Below are 18,064 nucleotides of genomic sequence, written 5' to 3' on the forward strand. Positions count from 1 at the left end.
ATCCCAAGATGTAACTCTTCTCCCCGCCTCCTTCTTTATTTAGAATATAGACAAGAGTAATTTCGCGACGAGACAGGCAGTATCATATAAGTGCAAATATTTGATAAATCCTAGATTTTTTTATATCCATATCGCAGGTCATCTTTAGAATATTAAAATGTTTATGTCAATAAATTGGTTATCACTTAAAGAATTTCTGCAATTTTTCTCAATACGATACTCACTTCCCAAGCTAACTGCGTGACGTCGTGGACAGTGCGGTATCCTTGCGCAACAAGTGCTGGTCCGTATTCTTCCAATCGCAGCAATCGAAGCCATTCTTCTAATGAACCCTGAAATATAATGCATTAAATTTTATTATTTAAGTGACTCCAACCTTCACATCTAGTAATCAGCTAAAATGTTGAGTTATTAAGATTAACATTTCTCAAATTATTGTTCAAATAGCGATTGTCGTTTTAAAATGCAACGTGTGTGAATTTATCAATCGAGGATGTGTACAGTATAATTTTCAATTCTACTATCAAATGTTTTCAAACTACCTACACTTTTTTGTCTAAACCTAATAAGCTAAATCTTTTAGCTTTTTAATTGAGCCTGAACTATTGTAATATAATTAACATTCTTTATGTCTTTCATCCTTTTATGGAGAGCTATATAAGCTATATAAGGACAAACCGATAATTATCGTTCTTGACATACGAGTAAGTATTAGAGCGCCTTAAAACGCAGTAGCTGCGAAAGTAATTAAGATTACACAAATGGGTATAATAATTGTACGCATAGGTAATAAGGTGATTGAAACTAAGTAGGAATACGGCGACAACATTACGCCCGCCTATAAGTTAACCTTTAATGCCTTCGCGGGTCACGAAGGATCGTGCAGAATGGTTAATTGAGTATTGCTAAAATGGCCTTATTAATGTTTTGATGGCAAAATAGTCGTTCAACTCTGGCACCGTCACACCTATTTCGATCTACTACTAACACTAGCTCGTAACATTGTTATATTAGTAACATTAAGCGTTGCTATATCCTGTTTGAAGTACGGAAACTAATGCGAAGTTTTACAGGTTCATAACTGACCAAGAGAGGTCCCATACACCGTTAATTTACCCAACTTTGTTTAAATAAAGGATTTTGATTTTTTTTTTCTAATTTAATCCTTAGGGATAGTAAAGCATATATGGCTGACGACAAGTATTCATATCTTATCTTGATTGCGGATATCCATGGGCGGTAGTGGCCAGTTATCATCAGAGCATGAATTGTTTCGTAATTTTAAATTATAAAAAATACATACGGGAATATAATCTGGCAGATTGTCTGGTACATTTAAGTTGGCCAGTTCAGCCTTTAACCTCTTGCGGTGGTTAGGCTTCTTTATACCAACTGCGGTCAGGTCTTCCGGAGTCATCCTGGTCACTGTAGGTAGGTCATAACCAGCTTCTATAAAGAGTCTAGCGTATTCTTCCATTTGGAGATCTGCTAACCACGAGTGGATTATGTCCGAATCCTGTAATAAAAAAAAATATATAAAAATATTTAAGGTATTGGGAAATTCATTGGATTAATTATAGATTTGAATATTTTTTCAGATTTCTATAAGAAGTGAGTAAACACTTTTTAACTTATTAAACTATTTTAACGGGTATATTTTAATATACCCGTTAAAATAGTCTTGGTGCCATGTTATAGTTCGCGCCAAACTGCTAGTGTGCTCTGAAGTTGTTGCGAGTAGGTATAGTCATACAATTTACTTTAGCGACGCGATTCATTTCTACATTCAGAGCGGACAAGCAGTTTTACGCGGACTATACCTAGTAGGTACCTACGTATTACTTTTCACGTTTATGATTTTAAAATTATGCGTTTATTCAAATATTTTATGATTGACAAATTCATGCTTTTCTTTTTCGCTTTTTTTCTTTATAACTAAGTAGCTCTAAGTAGACCTAGTTGTATTGCTTGTGTTGAATTTGCGTCCTCTGTATTGCTTGTGATGAATTCGCGTCCTCTGTATTGCTTGCTTTGAATTTGCGTCCTTTGTATTGCTTGTGTTGAATTTGCGTCATCTAGGTCCGATTATATACTTACCGGTAATCCCTGCGCGATCATGGCCCGCACCCGGTCGACGGTGTCCCCGCAGTGGCAGGCGGCGTGGTGGTGGTGCGGCATGCGCCCGGACGCTCGCCCGCTGTCCAACGACGCGGACGAGTGCCGGGAGCCGGAGCCCGCTGAGCCGGATGATGAGCCTGGACTGTCTCGGCCTGGACTCTATGGGACAAGAGATTCGTTAAAATACGAATAAGAGGTAAACTAGGGATTAATTTAGAGATTAGCGCTAAAAAAATCTATAGATATACAAGCGATATGTTATAAAATTTACGAATAAGAGACTCTGGATATTAATTATGTTTGTGGCATAGAAGCAAGATAGAGGGAAATCACCATCCCATTGTACAGATGTTGTTAAGAAAACCAGCAACACCCCAGTCTACCATTCCATGGAAATAGCACAGAATCGCATTACATGGAAGACCATCATGACAAGGCTTGATGGTCACGACCCTCAATCATGAAGAATCGACTAAGAAGCAGACCGATGCAAGAGAGGTACCCTTCCCGGATATGATTTTTTCGCACCCTGTATATAGCACCTTGTATATAATTATAACACCATTATATATTTGAATGCAAAAGCTTAAGATAAATTCTACTAAACTAAAATATAAAAATAATTCACATTTAAATTATTATGAAGCATGTTTCACTTAACAAGAACTGTCGAGAAAGGATGCGTGGGCGTCCGTTTAGTAATCAATTGGCTTCCTATAGGGGCACGAGATTAACTAAAGTGGAGTAAATTGAATAAGTTGGAAGAGTTCTTAGAGATCACCACAATATACTTTACAATGTTGCGTTACTACGATAAAATATATTTCTTGTTGGCTGTCCCTTGTCTCAGCTGTTACAAGTTTATAGTCCTATTCTTAAGTTTCGTTTCAGATGGAAATCTGATAAATTCGGATCAGATAGCTCTTTATGGAAGACAATAAAATAGCCATTGCCGTTTAGGTAAGGCCAATGTTGGTATACTGTGGGTGCGATTGTAATAATACCGATAGGAAGAAAGCATTTCCATTCAAATGTCACTGGGAAACGTTGAAACAAATATATAAACTGTATCATGGCCCATTTTGGTTCTTGGCAAATGATTATATGGTACCTTACTGGACACTTTTGACGGCTGTCGATTATTATTGACAAAGATCATACTTTAGTTTACTGTTAAAACCTACAAATAAATATTCGTGTTTTCTTGCAACTAGAAGCATTGACCTTTCATGGCGATAATTTTGATTGTTATAGATATGTTTATAATTCTTAGTAATATATTTTAAAGCATCATAGCTTAGTGTCGTTAAACTATCACAACGATGCTGTAACCACTTTAATACAGCTATTACGTTCTTGTTACTCATATGAGGAATTATGAAGTCACCTGTGTCATATCAATGCCCTGGTCGTCACTCAGCGCCAACTGGTGGTGGTAGTAGACCGCAGCCTTGTGCGTGAGCGGTTGTGAGGGTGGGGGGAAGGTGAAGGTCCCCCCACCGGCCGGACTCTTGCCCAGGCTACCGCTAGCGCCGCTGACGCCGGACACCCCGGACACCGTGCTACCGTAGTCGGAATGGTCATCTGGAATGCAAATAATGTGGCAATGAGTACCTAACAATATATAGCGCGCATAGTGTAGATCTCAACCGATGTGCAAAGTTAAGCAACGTCGGGCGCGATCGAAAGTTGGATGGGCGGCTGCTAGTTACTACTAGCACTAATTGAGACAGCAATAGATAGACACAGAAAGAAAGAAGGTAAGTTATTTCTGTAAACAAATTTCTATATGAACAATGTTCCGTCAATTCCATGTTGATGTGTGGGGTAGTATGCTCTAAAGAGATTTAGAAAAGGTCTCCAATTTTGTGAAGAAACCAGTCCAAACCGTGGAATATGAGAAACGTTACAGGCTGCAGCCCATTAAATATTATATATTCTAAATAAAATCTGTTGAAGAAAACATTGCATATTTATAATCTAAGGTAACCTGCACTACATTATGTAGTTACATAAATTGCACCTGACTGCATAGTAACATTCGCAATTAAGTTAAAATAGAACAAAATTGACTTGTTCATCGTGAAGTGACGTGATGCGTCATTATGATATAGTAAGAGAGGGTAGGATCCTTTACCACTTTTTATATAAAAATCATCGACTCACCTCGCGTATGTGAAGGCGTATCTGGCGGCTGGGGGTACGGCTGCTCCTCGCACGAGGCGTACCCCTGGGAGCCGAAGCTGGACCCGGAATGCCTGTGCTGGGGCGTTCCGAACGCGTCCCCGGGCACGGCGGGCGGGGGCACGCGCTTCGCGGTCGCCGTCTTGCCGGCGCCGCTGCCGCCGCGAGACATGCCGCCCACTGGAAACGAATAAATCACCAATCAACACTCGATTTTACGGCAACCTTCGCGCTGACACGATTTACTTCGCGCAATTGATTGTTGTTACTGTTTTATTGCGATCTTATTTACGTTTACGCGGTCTCATTACGATCTGAACAAGAAGTTAAATCGATTGATATAAAGCCAAACGTGTTGGCTCAATTCGGTCAGTAACATTAAACAAAAACACATGTCAGAAAAATATACACCAATTAGAATTTACTTTCGTAAAAGCACAGATAATCATGAAAGTACTTGCTTCTATACCGTAGTCGCATGATCCATTCATGTTACCCTCTGAACACTACGAACGAGAATGAAATTACAAAAACGCTATTAGGGCAACATCAAACACCGTTATCTAGTGTCCGCAAAACATCACCCGCATTATCTTAATGAGTGCCAGGCATCCCTTTTTCGCGCGGCAAAGCTGATAAAGGAAGAGAGGCGAGGGAGTTTAGTAATATCCTAAAAACACCATCAATCATGTTCGGCCGCTCGGAGACCGGGCGACCGGATCGGATCGGACAACTAATTGCTTGTGCCGAATCGATAACGCTAACTAATGGCCGGGAAAAATCGTCATTAAAATAATCGCGATGCAAACATAAATCCAGGAGGAAATACTCCCAACCGGACTTCACCGAGAAACAAGGGGTTATGAAGGTAGAAAATAAAAAATAAAAAGTGGAACTATTTATGGCGGTTAGACATAGAGAAAAAGTTATCTAAGCATCAGTTAAAGATTAAATATAAATAAACTTTACTTTTAAAGTATACGATATTTTTGTATACTTTAAACATGAGAGATTGAATATGTATTTATTTCGCCATATATTTCGAATGTAACAGCGGGTGTTTTTGCAATAAAAAGGAACCTACATATCGTCAATTACTTGCACGCGACCATCTGCATATTAAACGGCCATTAAGACATATTACTTTATAATTCGTGTCGTACAATGTGAGAATATATTTATTTTAATTGTATAAAATGTTAAATGTTTCTAATGTTACTTCTCTTGTTACTTACAAGAGAATACTTAAAATAGTTACGGATAATATAGGGATAGAAAGAACTTAGGAAATGTGTTCTTCAAGTAAGAATCCATCGTTAATGCAAGTAATCCTTGAACTAGCTTCGTCACAGGATGTTAACTTTCACACCTCTTGAGCTCATAATCTGGCAAACAGTGCCACCTACTTTCTTTTATCGTCGCCTTAAAGATTCATTACCCCAGCGGATTATTTGACCACCTCGCTACGTTTGATGGATATCCTGACATTAGCCTCACTGACAGTTTACGAGGGTGAAAGGAGTAATAAAAGCGCTATTTTACGGAGATTATTGTCGGTGTAATGCCGGTAATTTGTTAGGAACGTGTCATATTTCTGTATTTTTTGGGCGTTGTGTTAATACGAAATGTTTTATGAGCTTTTGATCACCTTGAGATTTATCGAAGGGTGCTCTCGGATAAAACCGTATCATTAATAATACATATTTATGATACTGGTTATAAGAAACAATGCATAGTAGTTTAAGAATTTATGATTGTTTTATCTACAGTGAAACTTGGTTAAGTGGGACCTGGATAAGTGAGAAACCTCCATAACTGGAACTCATGCTGAGGTCCCAACACTTTGGCACTGAATTACCTCTGTTAGTGGGACGAGGTAAACCTCTATACCTGGGATTTGTTCTTTCGATTTATCATCATAGTTACCTCTATAACTGAGACAGCGAGTAAATTTTATATGCATAAACCTCTGTAACTGAGATAACATTGTTTGTTTACTCATTCTTATTCTACCCACAAATTCCACACGTAATTCCAAGTACGTAAGCACAAATTTTGATCTTCAATTACCTTCAGTTTTAGTTTCGCTTTACTATCATACAGTTTATTTGAAAAATGTGAAATGTATAACTGAAATAACCTGTATTCTCACCTCGTTTAATGGAACCCTCTGTAAATGAGACAGATATTTATTTATACCTGTATATCTGAGACACTGGGTAAGTGGAATACCTCTATAAGTGAAACGACATTGCAGGTGCCTTGATGTCTCACTTAACCAGGTTTCACTGTACTTGCAGAAGGTACTCCATGTAGGGTATTATCGTAACTAGCTGTAAATGATCGAGGTAAAAGTGGTGTTTTACCTATTTGAAATTTTTTTATTGTTTTTTTTTTATTGTTTATAACATTTAAACAATTCAAAAACACATGTTTTACCATAAAAATTCAACCCAAGTTTCAAGTTTAAGAAAAATAAGCGTTAAAAAAGAACATAGACTGACCGATGTTGTGGGTTTGGTAATACCTAAGATAGGTCTTTTCTGTATAGAACCTGTAAATGATATAATTATATTAGGATAACTATTATCTGATCCAATTTCAATTAGTTTCAGATTAAGAAATATTCTCAATACAGTTACCTAATCAAAAGTTCTAATCAGACATGAAGGCAGTAGCTATAAATAAAGCAAAAGTACTGTAAAAGGCTTTACGTGTTCTGTTTTATGGCTCCTGGATACACTCAGCCAGATACGACTTCTCTATAAAACTACTTATCTATAAAGATCCGCACCGATTTGGTAAGGCAAATGTAAAAGTTTCTACACATTAAATCGAACCACATGAGGATATCGTGTATGTGCTTTTGAATAGTAAAATAATATCTAATACATGTCACACCATACATTAACGGCGCTAATATTTTAAAAATGAAGTACCGCAGGCACTTGCACTTTGCCACGCAACTGTTCGGCATTGTTAAATACAAGTGTCCCCCATACCTGTACGATAAGCTGAAATGGTGCAAGGATATTAATACCATCCATATTACTAGAGGTTCGTCTTATAAACTTGCATTACCAATGCGCTGCTCTGCAGCATTTCGGGGCAGCTTTGAATATTGTGCCACGAAGTGCTGGAACAATCTGCCGCCGCCAATTCGTTGCCTGAATACATTGCATAACTTTAGGATTAAGTATAAAGCACATCTCCTTAACTTTCAAAAAAATTAAATACACTCACAACACGCAACACACACGCACACACACACACACACACACACACACACACTCACACAACCACCTACCCATACATACGTATATGCAAGCACGTATGCAGGCGCGTCGGTCGTTACACCTAGCATAGCCAGACTGTTGTATTAGCCAGACAGTAGGGAATTTTATTTTATTTTTATTTTTATTTTATTTTATATTACTAAGTTTAGTAACACTTCATGTTATTTAGGTTTATTTGTAGGTATACACGAGGTATTACGCATATGTCTTTCTCATTTTCTGTTATTTACTTTTGTTTTTTTAGTTATTTACTGTAGATAATACATTTAGTATAGTGTAATTGGTGTGGCATCGTTGGTCAGAGTTGCACGACGTACAGGGCCGCACTGAAAACCAGTCGCCGGAGTCTGTTATTTCTCACAGGCATCGGCAGAGACTGAGTGCGACCATTTTTGCTGCTATACTGTATCGTTTACGTCACGTGTTATTTTATTTGTTATTATTTTTATTGTATCCCTTCTATTGTTATTATTTTCTTTTGTATGTTGTAACTTGTATAGCATGTAAAATAAATGGTTTCTTTCTTTCTTTTCTTTCTTTCTTTAATGTTTCTGGAAAATAATATCAGCTTCACCTACTTCGAGTGGACTGCCGTGTGTACTATAAGAAACTATTTATGCTAGTATCCGGGTAAGTATACCTTTCAAAGCATAACTTATTGTAAAACGAAATCGATTGTTCACTTACTTTATATAATTTTCATGATACGTATTGTCGGAATTTTGATTTGAATACTGTCTACTTATGGTGGTTTTTCTTCTAAATGTTAATGAAGGTGTACGGAGGTATCTATGGGGCTTCTTAGTGGCAAAGCATTGTTGAGTCCACAAGGAGGGTGAAACGAATACAGACTTCTAAAAAATATGTCCACATAATATTTTACTTCCTTATATTATTAAAGAAATGTACATATAACTAGTAAGCTGCAATACTGTTATCAAATCGTTTATTATCTCGACAGTAGACATTTACTATATAAATAAATAATATACAGTAAACAGTAAACAAGACGGTCTACTCTGTGATAAATATGAGAGAATCGGCTAATTGTTAGCTATTAAGCTCCCATTACTTTGACAATCTTATCGTTGTCATCGCAAGTAGTTTGCAGAACTTTAGACTCTGTGGTTTCAATATAAGTTCCCTCTAGATTAAACAAGTGATACACAAGCGGTTACAGCGCCATCTAGATGCGTCAGATGAATCAATTAGGAATAAATCTGCGTGACCGGGCGTGGGCTTGATCTTAACGACATTCTTTACGTCGCAGACTATTAATTTACAAATATGCGGCGCCAACATTATTGGCGCGTGTCTGCTAAATAATGATACAATGTACCTACTTGTTTCATACGATGTAATGGAAATTCTCCACAGTAATTTTATAGCACGACAGGATCCTCGTAGCATATAAAAAGCGGTTTATTTTAGTACTAAAGAAGGTAGAAAGAAGTATAACGAGAATGAGACAAGAGAACAAAAACAAACACACTTTGATTTTTTTCGAAAGACAATTAAAAGACAATCAATCTTCGATCTAATAAGAACTAGATACACAATCCCATACAAAAATGAACTTCAAAAGTGGCGTCAAACGTGTTTATAAAATTCTAAGCGACGAATCTAAAATTAATGCAAAATCAACCTTATCACTATTATTTAAAGGTGTTAAAAACAACGAATACATCAATACATTTTGTTTATTCAGTCAATGATCTCTTAAGTAATACCAAACACCCATTGCGCCCCGCGTTTGACTTTAGGCAATCTGATTAGTATTTTGCCAAAGCTACAACTTCGTTCATCCATAAACGCGAGAAATAAGATAAACTTTATATACTGTATACATACAACTTATTTTCCATATAAATTAAGTACCCATCAGATATCATCTATTGGTATATCATTCTATGTTTTCCATAAATAGAGACTCTTCAAATACTTAATAGCATAACATACCGTTCTTATCGTTTTCTATTAGTTTTTAAGGTTAAGCAGCTTCTATCAAATGTCAATAGATTGTCTCAGTGAAAGTAAAGGCAGTATTAACGAGGGAAAATGAGAGATGATTGATCTGTGCAATCAAGTAAGAGATACGGTTATCACGATATGCGTGTCATGGTAGGCATTCAATGGTCACTTCACTTAGTTACTTATCTGGGTACTTTGAGAGTTATTTGCTTCTTATATAAATAAGCGTAATTAAATGATTTGTCCGAGTTAGAGAGACAATATCGCAGGTTAGTATGATGGAATAAAACCAGGTAAAATAAAGTTATTATGAGCTATCTTCATAAAATTAAAGCAGTAATGCAGAATGCAGTCTACTTGGTGGTGAAACGGAATATAATAGAGATAATTATTTATTGTAAACGTAATCAAATTCTAGACTTGAACCCCTCGTGTAAGACACAGCAGCGCTTTAATCACTGTTATGTTGTAATACCTACTTGTAATGCAGACATAAGTATGAAGATGTGACCGCGGTATCTCCACAGATGAATCACGAAGGAATCTATCATGTTTAAGTAAGGTAGTGGCTTACAGTCTACCTATTTCTTTACTTCGACATCTAGCAACTATATCCAAGTCCAGCTGGTATCCAGTTATATTAGCATGCTTATTTTTAATCCATAATGTCCATTACCGTGCAGGCTTTGATGGTAATCTTAATTCAAATCGATATAATTGATTGATCACTCTTTTAAATCATTAACTTGATAATAGAAAGAGGTTACGTGGGTTTCAGCTTATGTGTAGATTAGAATGATCTCTTAATTATCTTCCGGATTATCTTTACTATTATATTGATACAAACAAATAAAATTAAAGTGTATATTTGTGTGTGTGTCTATATGTGTTTCTATGTATAAGATTTTAAATATTTTCATTCACGTATTTAAGTTATTTACCAAAATTATTTAGAAAAATTATTTACCAAAATACTCGGGCCACGGGTAGACAATAAACACACCATCGGGTTGAGCGAGCTTATTGGGATACAAACACCAGATAGGTACGCAATATAAGGCGAACTGACCATTTTAAATTCAAGTAGAGTGAGTTAATTACAATTACATTATGTTTTACAATTATACCTACTTACTGAGCAAGTTTTAAACAGTTATATAGGTATAGCACATGTGCCTACGATTCATTCCGAGCGACATAGACGCACTCTATGCTAATTATTACTATGAGCTTGAATAACAACGACTGACATCGGATCAGTACCATATATTTTATTACCGACACTGCAAACAGAATCCGAATAATACGTATTTAGCGTTCGTGTCCCGCAGATAATAAAAGCGATTTATTAAGCTTTCAGCATATTGCGATATTCTATTTGCGGTATCCATACTATCCATTAATATTCATGTGGACAAATATGTAATGAATAAATAAATAATAAATTATATTGGAAGAAATGCGATGTTTCCTGGTTAAGAGCAAATTGAGATATTCACAGGCCGTTCAGTCACGTTAAAATATGAACTGAGCCGGTGAGGTTACTAAATTTCAAACGTATAGCCTAGAGCAACGAGTTTACTTGCATTTTCTGACAGACCGACATTATTAAATAGTACCTGTGTTAACTGGCTAAGTTTCCAGTAAATTTATATTCGATATTATAAATGCATTTAACGCAGTAAGTTTTCTAGATATTCCATCCATTATCTATATATTTTGTTTTATTTCTTGTTATGCCTGTCGTTGTAGATAATAATCCAGATAAATATAATATTTACATACATAAACATTAGCTGAGTTAATTGTATTCTACAGATATCTTGACTTCCTTACGTTTCAATACAAAGCGGTAAAAATCTATCTTACTTCTTGCAATTGTTAAATTCAGTAAACAATACGACAATTACTTAAAGTAACGTTAAAAAAAAATATTACCACAAGCAAAAAAGGTGCAAAAAGAGCTCTCCTTCAAAAACCGTCCAAAAATATCCATAAAAAACACTACCACAGTAACTATTTACCATCAGGTAGCTCGAATGGGTCATCGCTAGGTTTAATCTTACATATTTTACGTAAGATTTTTTTTCAACAAAGCTCCGCTCTGCAAAACTTTCTCACTATTTCGTATGCGTGCTTCATACCAACTGTTTCCGCCATTTTAAATTTGCTAATCGCGATAGAGCTCTGAAACCGGTGCAAAATGTTTTATGCAATATACTGCGGATTAATTCTGCTAACCTACGCACTACGAACATGGAAACATGATATTATGTACCGTGAATATTAAATCACGCAAAGTCTAAGAAACTACGTATTTTCGAAATAATCTGCAACGTGCATGCATCACGTAATATAACTAACTCATTCAAACGAAATGCAAGGCGATAGAAACTTTTATGGTTTGTAAGTTCTGGTTTGAAAGGTGCGGTAAGGAAGAAAAATAAAAGACTTCCCAATTTAATCCTAAGAGGCTAAGTATTATTACGGATGTTATGGATTGCAGTGACTTATACGGTTTCATTCAAATCGTAAAACGTTTATAGTCAACCTTTTACTATCCCACTGCTATGCATGAGTTTTTTTCTAGAGTGACTGGAGTTTAGGCCACACTCCACCGCCATGGCGTATTGACTGAATTCACACATCCTCGAGAACTTTAAAAAGGGTTACTTTGCGAAAATACCCTTTTTCTAGTAGAAGACATGATTCACGTTCCTAGCTTTTAAAAAAGCGAATTACATTGAAATCTCAAACTGTCACTTATTTTTTTGTACGCACCGACAAATAATAATTTATTTCTGCTTTCTAACATCCGGCCTTTTAATGTTTTAAATGTATCGCCATTCTTTCATTCAATAATAACATGTGTTCGGTGAAAGTTGGATTGGTCTCGGCCGCCACTTGCTCTATTGTCCTGTCTGCAATTAGTCGGTCGTAACTGATAACGGAAGTCGGATATACGATGGGCCATTGTTTCTCAAAAATTTCTATTTTGAAATAAAGCCAAAAAGCTAAGTAAAAAGATTTTTTTGCTATTATTTTTTAAATTAAGTTATATATTTAAACTTATAAATGATTTATCATTTTAAACATATTAAGTTATAAGTTTATTATTTCCTGCTTTTATAAGGTAACGGAATATTTTACATTCAGTTCTTATTTCATGAAGAGACTGCGGTGCTTTTTAATAACAAACGCTACCCCCCAGGGGTAACGTCAGATTGAGAAACGATGCTTAGGAGTTCTATACGATAACGGACCTTGGATAAGATTATAGAAGCTTACAACAAGGCCAGGTTATACGGTCTTTGGTTCTAGGAATGTGAGAATGTTCGCCACTCCGGTCAAAGCAATGTTTAACAACCAACCAGTGAGTATTGTAACTTAGAATGCGTTTCTTATCTGCAACTTTCACAAGCGATAGGAAAGCTTCAGTTAGGTACCGAAAGCTTTAACAAAAGATAGGTTGAGTTCTCAAAAGGTTTAACGCAAGATTAACGCCAGGTTATCTTTTATTGTAGGAATGTGGAATTGTATACATTTTTTTGTCACAACGCAACTTTCACACGGTTCGATCGTAAGCTTTCGTTATAAGAGGCTTTAATCACGTTTTTGTAAATCAATTCCAAGCTCTCCATGAGAATAAGTTTAGAATGACGAGTGCACCATCCGTATTAGAACACAAAGTCTTAACTAGAACACAGTAGCGTTTTACACTGCTGTTATGGGATAGCAATCATGTGCTTTGATACCTACCATTATTATCGTTCAAATAGATTTCAAATCACTAAGCACCCACTTAGCTAAGTATATGTGATACTAAGTTTCATTACTTCATCATTTGTACAATTTATCTTTAAAAATGAATAGCTTTAAAAGCTCCGATAAAACTTATCTAAAGTAAGTCATATCTATGTTATAAAATGTACCTATACTTACAATACATACTACATAACATGGCGCCACATTCTTAGATTAAAAATGCAGTAGAATACTTAAAATCATTATGATAATTAATACATTGTAGCATGTTTAATTACAGTAATCAGCGTACATTAAACTTATTCAACAAAGGCGCCACTCAATCAACATAAAACACTCGATAAAACATTTTAGTACTTGATTCATTGTATTCATTAATGACTATATAAATCATGCGGGCTATTCGAATGACATGTTACATTCTATTTAGCGAAGCTTTCACTTTTAGGGCGCAATTATGTAAATCTTTGATGCGCCGATCCGTAAGAGATCGAGCCTTTTATTGTATTAGGTCTGGTCTCGACTCCTATCATAATAGCTATCGCGTGGACTATGTCACATACTTCTACTGATATTTCTATATTTTTCACTAAAAGGTAATAGAAGCCTTCGTGGAACCTAGAGGCACTACCGCGACTGGATTTCTGCGTAATACAACAGTGTTTAGCGCTGCTGTGTTCTGATGTGAAGGGTGTGTTGGAGGTACGGTACACTTATACGTGGCGTTTCAACTTTATCTTCAGGGGTAGCAAACTAGCAACGCACCTGAGTCCTTTTTAAGATTGATCATCAGGTGGCCGATTCTAGCTTCTTTAGTTTAAAATAAAATAACCCAGAGCAGTTTGAAGGTGGTAGAACCCTTTATGGTTCGACTCCGGCGGAACCACCGCCACACCTATTTCTGCCTAATAACAGCAGTGTTAGGCGCTGCTGTGTTCCGGTTTGAAGGTTGTGGTAAGGGAGACAGACTTTTCCGAGGCGTTCCAGCTTAGTCCTCAGGGGTAGCGGCGCATCTGTGGCTGACCTAGGGTAGGAATATCTAATCCTATCTGGGGTTGATTACAGATGTCCATGGGCGGCAGTAGCCACTTACCATCAGGTGGACTGCATGCTCGTCTGCTACTCCGATATTATAAAAAAAAAGAGTTATTCCTCCTTTATTTTTCTGACAATTCATTCTACTGTCATATTTTATTTTTCACGAGCGTGCGAAGTAGTTTGTCCTTAACTTTATAAGGAAGCATAAAATCGATTTCTGAATGTTGTTTAAGTATAAATTGGTATGTATAACATTGTACGTATAAAGATGATAATATTATCTATATATATAGGTAGCTACTTGGTAACGTAATTAATGTTTATCTTGATAGAGCTTACGAAAGTGCAACGCGTACCGATACGCCAGCATTCAAACTCTCAGATAAATTTTGTATAGGACTCGTTTTATCACCGACGAGAACCGATATAAGATGTATATCTATTAGAGATTGATATCTATGTTTGATATATGAATTAAGATAATGTACGCAGTCCCATACATTACAACCTGTCTTAGTGGACAACTTCTAAATAACGACTTTAAGGATTTAGTGAAATCGCCGAATCAATATCATTTATTATATGAGTATAGTTAGTATGCAAAGATTTTTTTTATTTAATGGAAGAGATAATAGAAAATGGTCTGACTGGGTTGCTATACTGTAACTCCGATGGATTGTAGCATCATCGGATTTTTAAGATTAATAGTTAATGAGACAAATTAGTCACAAGTTTTTATGGTCGTTGTTCTGTATAAAACATCAAATTCGGTACTTATTATTTCTCGATCTTAGATGAGAAAGATTATATTTAACTTCATTAAAGTGTTTACCATTACTATGCACCGTTCAATTACCTAATTAATGTCTGTAATATAATTCAATTAATTTTAGTAGTAGTAGGCTATAGGTCAATTCATTTAATTAATTTCAATTTAGGAGTACTGAATAATACATTCAATGAAACGTATCATATTCACTTCGTCTATTGTTTGGGAACAAAATAATTCATGCTTTATCGTTAATATCATCGCTATGTGACACAATTTGCTTTACCATTTGTATAGCCTTACCAATCTTAATTGTCTTACGCTGCCTAATCAAGTATTGAGACAGAGTTCAAAGCTCAAGCCGGCAATGGTAAATATATTTGAGTGCCAAACGATACAATACATTTGCAATGTGTTCGATATAAAGCAGTCAATGCTGACTTCACAATGGTGAATATTGGGACCGATGTGGTCAAGATACTCAATATTTAGATTGTTCATTCTGTTTTCATTAAAATTGCTGGCATGACCTCGTTTCGGAAATGAAATCTACTGATTATGTTCCTAAACCGCTATTTGTCATAAAAATTCATAATCAGGAATACATAAAAATCTATCCATCGTTAAAATTGTAATAGCTAACGTTAAACATATGCTTTCCGCAAAAATGTTTTGTGACTGCTTGACTTTGCGTCTACCACACAAGAAAACATTGCAGTAATCTAAATCTTTTTAATTTATTTCCTTGCCGGAATTGAATTCGGAACATCGCGCGTCAGCCCGGTAACCCCTTCGCCACATGGACCATCAACAAAAGCCCAACAATTAAAAATTTCACCCAAACCATCAACAAATTGTCGAGAAAACAGTGCGTAAGTGAAGACAAAGCGCCATTATCAGTCATTACCACAACAATTACGAAGGGCGTTGCACCGGTAATGAGCCGCTGTAGAGTTGCGCAACGCACGCCGGTAGATTAGGATTTTGGCTTTTTAGAGGGTAATGTATATTAAGCTGGTTTATATACCGATACTGTAATTATTTGTAAACTAAAAAAAGGCGAATAATTCTCAAATTAGTGCGATGAAAATTAATAATCTTGTGATGGAAGTAATATAAGTAGTTACAGAAGGTTTAACGACAAAAAGTATACTGAAATGTCGGACTAAAAGTTGATACGGAAGTAGAGCTCTATGACAATATTATTATTATGTGATTATTGTATATTTTGTTATACACAATAATCAAATAAATTAGGTATTAGGTAAAGTAAATTTTGTCTGAAATGCACAAAATAACATCAGCTTTTTAAGTTCTGCTGCTATTTTCACAACATTGTAACAAACATGTATGTAACAAATCAATTTCAGGAAATTGTATACCTAGTATGTTTTATGTTATTTAAGTAGAATACATACTTTAGTAAGTATACTTAGGGCTGTACATGTACAGTGTACACTTATCATTTCCATTTTCAAGCAAAATTTTATGTAAATATCGTGCTTACGAATTTAAAGATTTCGATAATAATTAATACTCAATTTAGTTGACAGCCTTCACATTAACTGTTCGTTTCGTCAATAACCTTCTCAATATTTAATAATTGTATGGTTTTAAGGTAAATATTAAGTCATTAAAGTACTTATCTGCACAACTTACGTAATTCGTCGGCGCCATAGCTTTTATTGGAATTGATTACTGTGGAGAGCACTACATGAAGATGACCGTTTAATTAACAAGGATTTTTAAAGGTTGTTTATTGTTGAGCATTTAAGAGATAATATAATTTTATTTTATAACTATAGCGCATTTATAATCAGATTATAAAAAATAAATGTACATTTGTTCCAGCCAAATAAGACAGATTAACAGTGTTAGAAAATAAGCAAATAAATATTACCTGACACGAGGGTAAATCATTAGCAGGTAATGTTAGTAAAGTAAAACATACTCAATGTCTTATATTCGGCTAGATTGTAATGAATACGAGTGTAAGGTACCTTATTGCTCTTTCGGTACTTTATACACCAAAAAAAACCTTCAAGGGTAGCTAATGGTAAGGTAGGTAATGGTATCACTTAGCGCACATAACACTTTAGTACATACCTATATAAAGTATATTATTATAAAATGAATCACTACACTACTTTTACGCATCAAAGTTCCGACACCGAAAAGTATTTCAATAGCAAAACACTCTAGTACCCACGTTCCACTTATTTTACCCAAAACTTAATTGAAGCGTAATTGAATAAGGCGAGAGCTTTTCGCCGTGAATTAAATTCGCTAACGACTTATAAATGCACCGACTATTAGTGGCCCAGTTATGGCAGCTCCAAAAACTTATCACTAAAACGAATTTTAAGATTTTAAAACTATTAAAATTATAGGTCTTGTTAAAAATAACTTATGATATCATTTTTCTATTTATAATGCACTACATTTTTATGCATTGCAGTAATTGTGGTTTAATCTCACTTTTACAATAAAACCTTATAGAGAAGATAAGTGTGTTTGGCATATTACGCATCAATGTTTTCTATGTTTATATTTTAATCAAAATTATTAATCATAATTATATTTATATTTTATGTGTCATTTAACAAACGTCATTATAATATTTGTAGATAATGTTACTTAAACGACAAGCAATAAATTAAGTAAATAATTATTATCAGACATTTTATGAAAAGTTTTTAAAATTTATTTGTTTATTTTTAAGAAATTATACATTTATATGTGAAAAAAAAAAAACAAAAAATAAATACATTAATATAAAAATGTACGAGGCTTAACAGAAGCAGGCGTCACGTAGGACTCTACCCACTTGTTGCTACACCGGTCAATCTATCCCATCATGCATGGCATCATGAAATTAATTCAACGACGCCAGAATATAATGGGAATATGAACATTTGCAGGA

The 18,064-nt window shown here is 35.3% G+C and overlaps 2 protein-coding genes across 8 annotated transcripts in view; both read right to left on the reverse strand.

Annotated features, from left to right (window-relative positions):
- Polr3E (RNA polymerase III subunit E) overlaps positions 1–18,064 on the reverse strand; it is a 148,008-nt gene that overhangs the window by 124,356 nt on the left and 5,588 nt on the right. The gene's annotated exons all lie outside the window — the stretch shown is intronic.
- ckn (CRK like proto-oncogene, adaptor protein) overlaps positions 1–18,064 on the reverse strand; it is a 413,374-nt gene that overhangs the window by 6,225 nt on the left and 389,085 nt on the right. For 6 of the 7 annotated variants that reach the window (XM_073075702.1, XM_073075700.1, XM_073075696.1 and 3 more), the window contains 5 exons: positions 4,285–4,482; positions 3,506–3,702; positions 2,098–2,277; positions 1,304–1,516; positions 225–332 (listed from right to left, as the gene is read on the reverse strand). In XM_073075702.1, coding sequence (XP_072931803.1) covers positions 225–332; positions 1,304–1,516; positions 2,098–2,277; positions 3,506–3,702; positions 4,285–4,474 — 888 coding nt within the window. In that variant the 5' untranslated portion in view covers positions 4,475–4,482. Of the gene's footprint in view, positions 1–224; positions 333–1,303; positions 1,517–2,097; positions 2,278–3,505; positions 3,703–4,284; positions 4,483–5,708; positions 5,725–18,064 lie in introns of those variants that run through there. The other variant, XM_073075701.1, reaches the window with a different exon arrangement.

The sequence above is a fragment of the Epargyreus clarus genome, unplaced genomic scaffold (genome assembly GCF_041222505.1).
Source record: "Epargyreus clarus isolate Ecla_fem2 unplaced genomic scaffold, WU_Ecla_fem_2.2 ptg000008l, whole genome shotgun sequence".
NCBI lineage: Eukaryota > Metazoa > Arthropoda > Insecta > Lepidoptera > Hesperiidae > Epargyreus > Epargyreus clarus.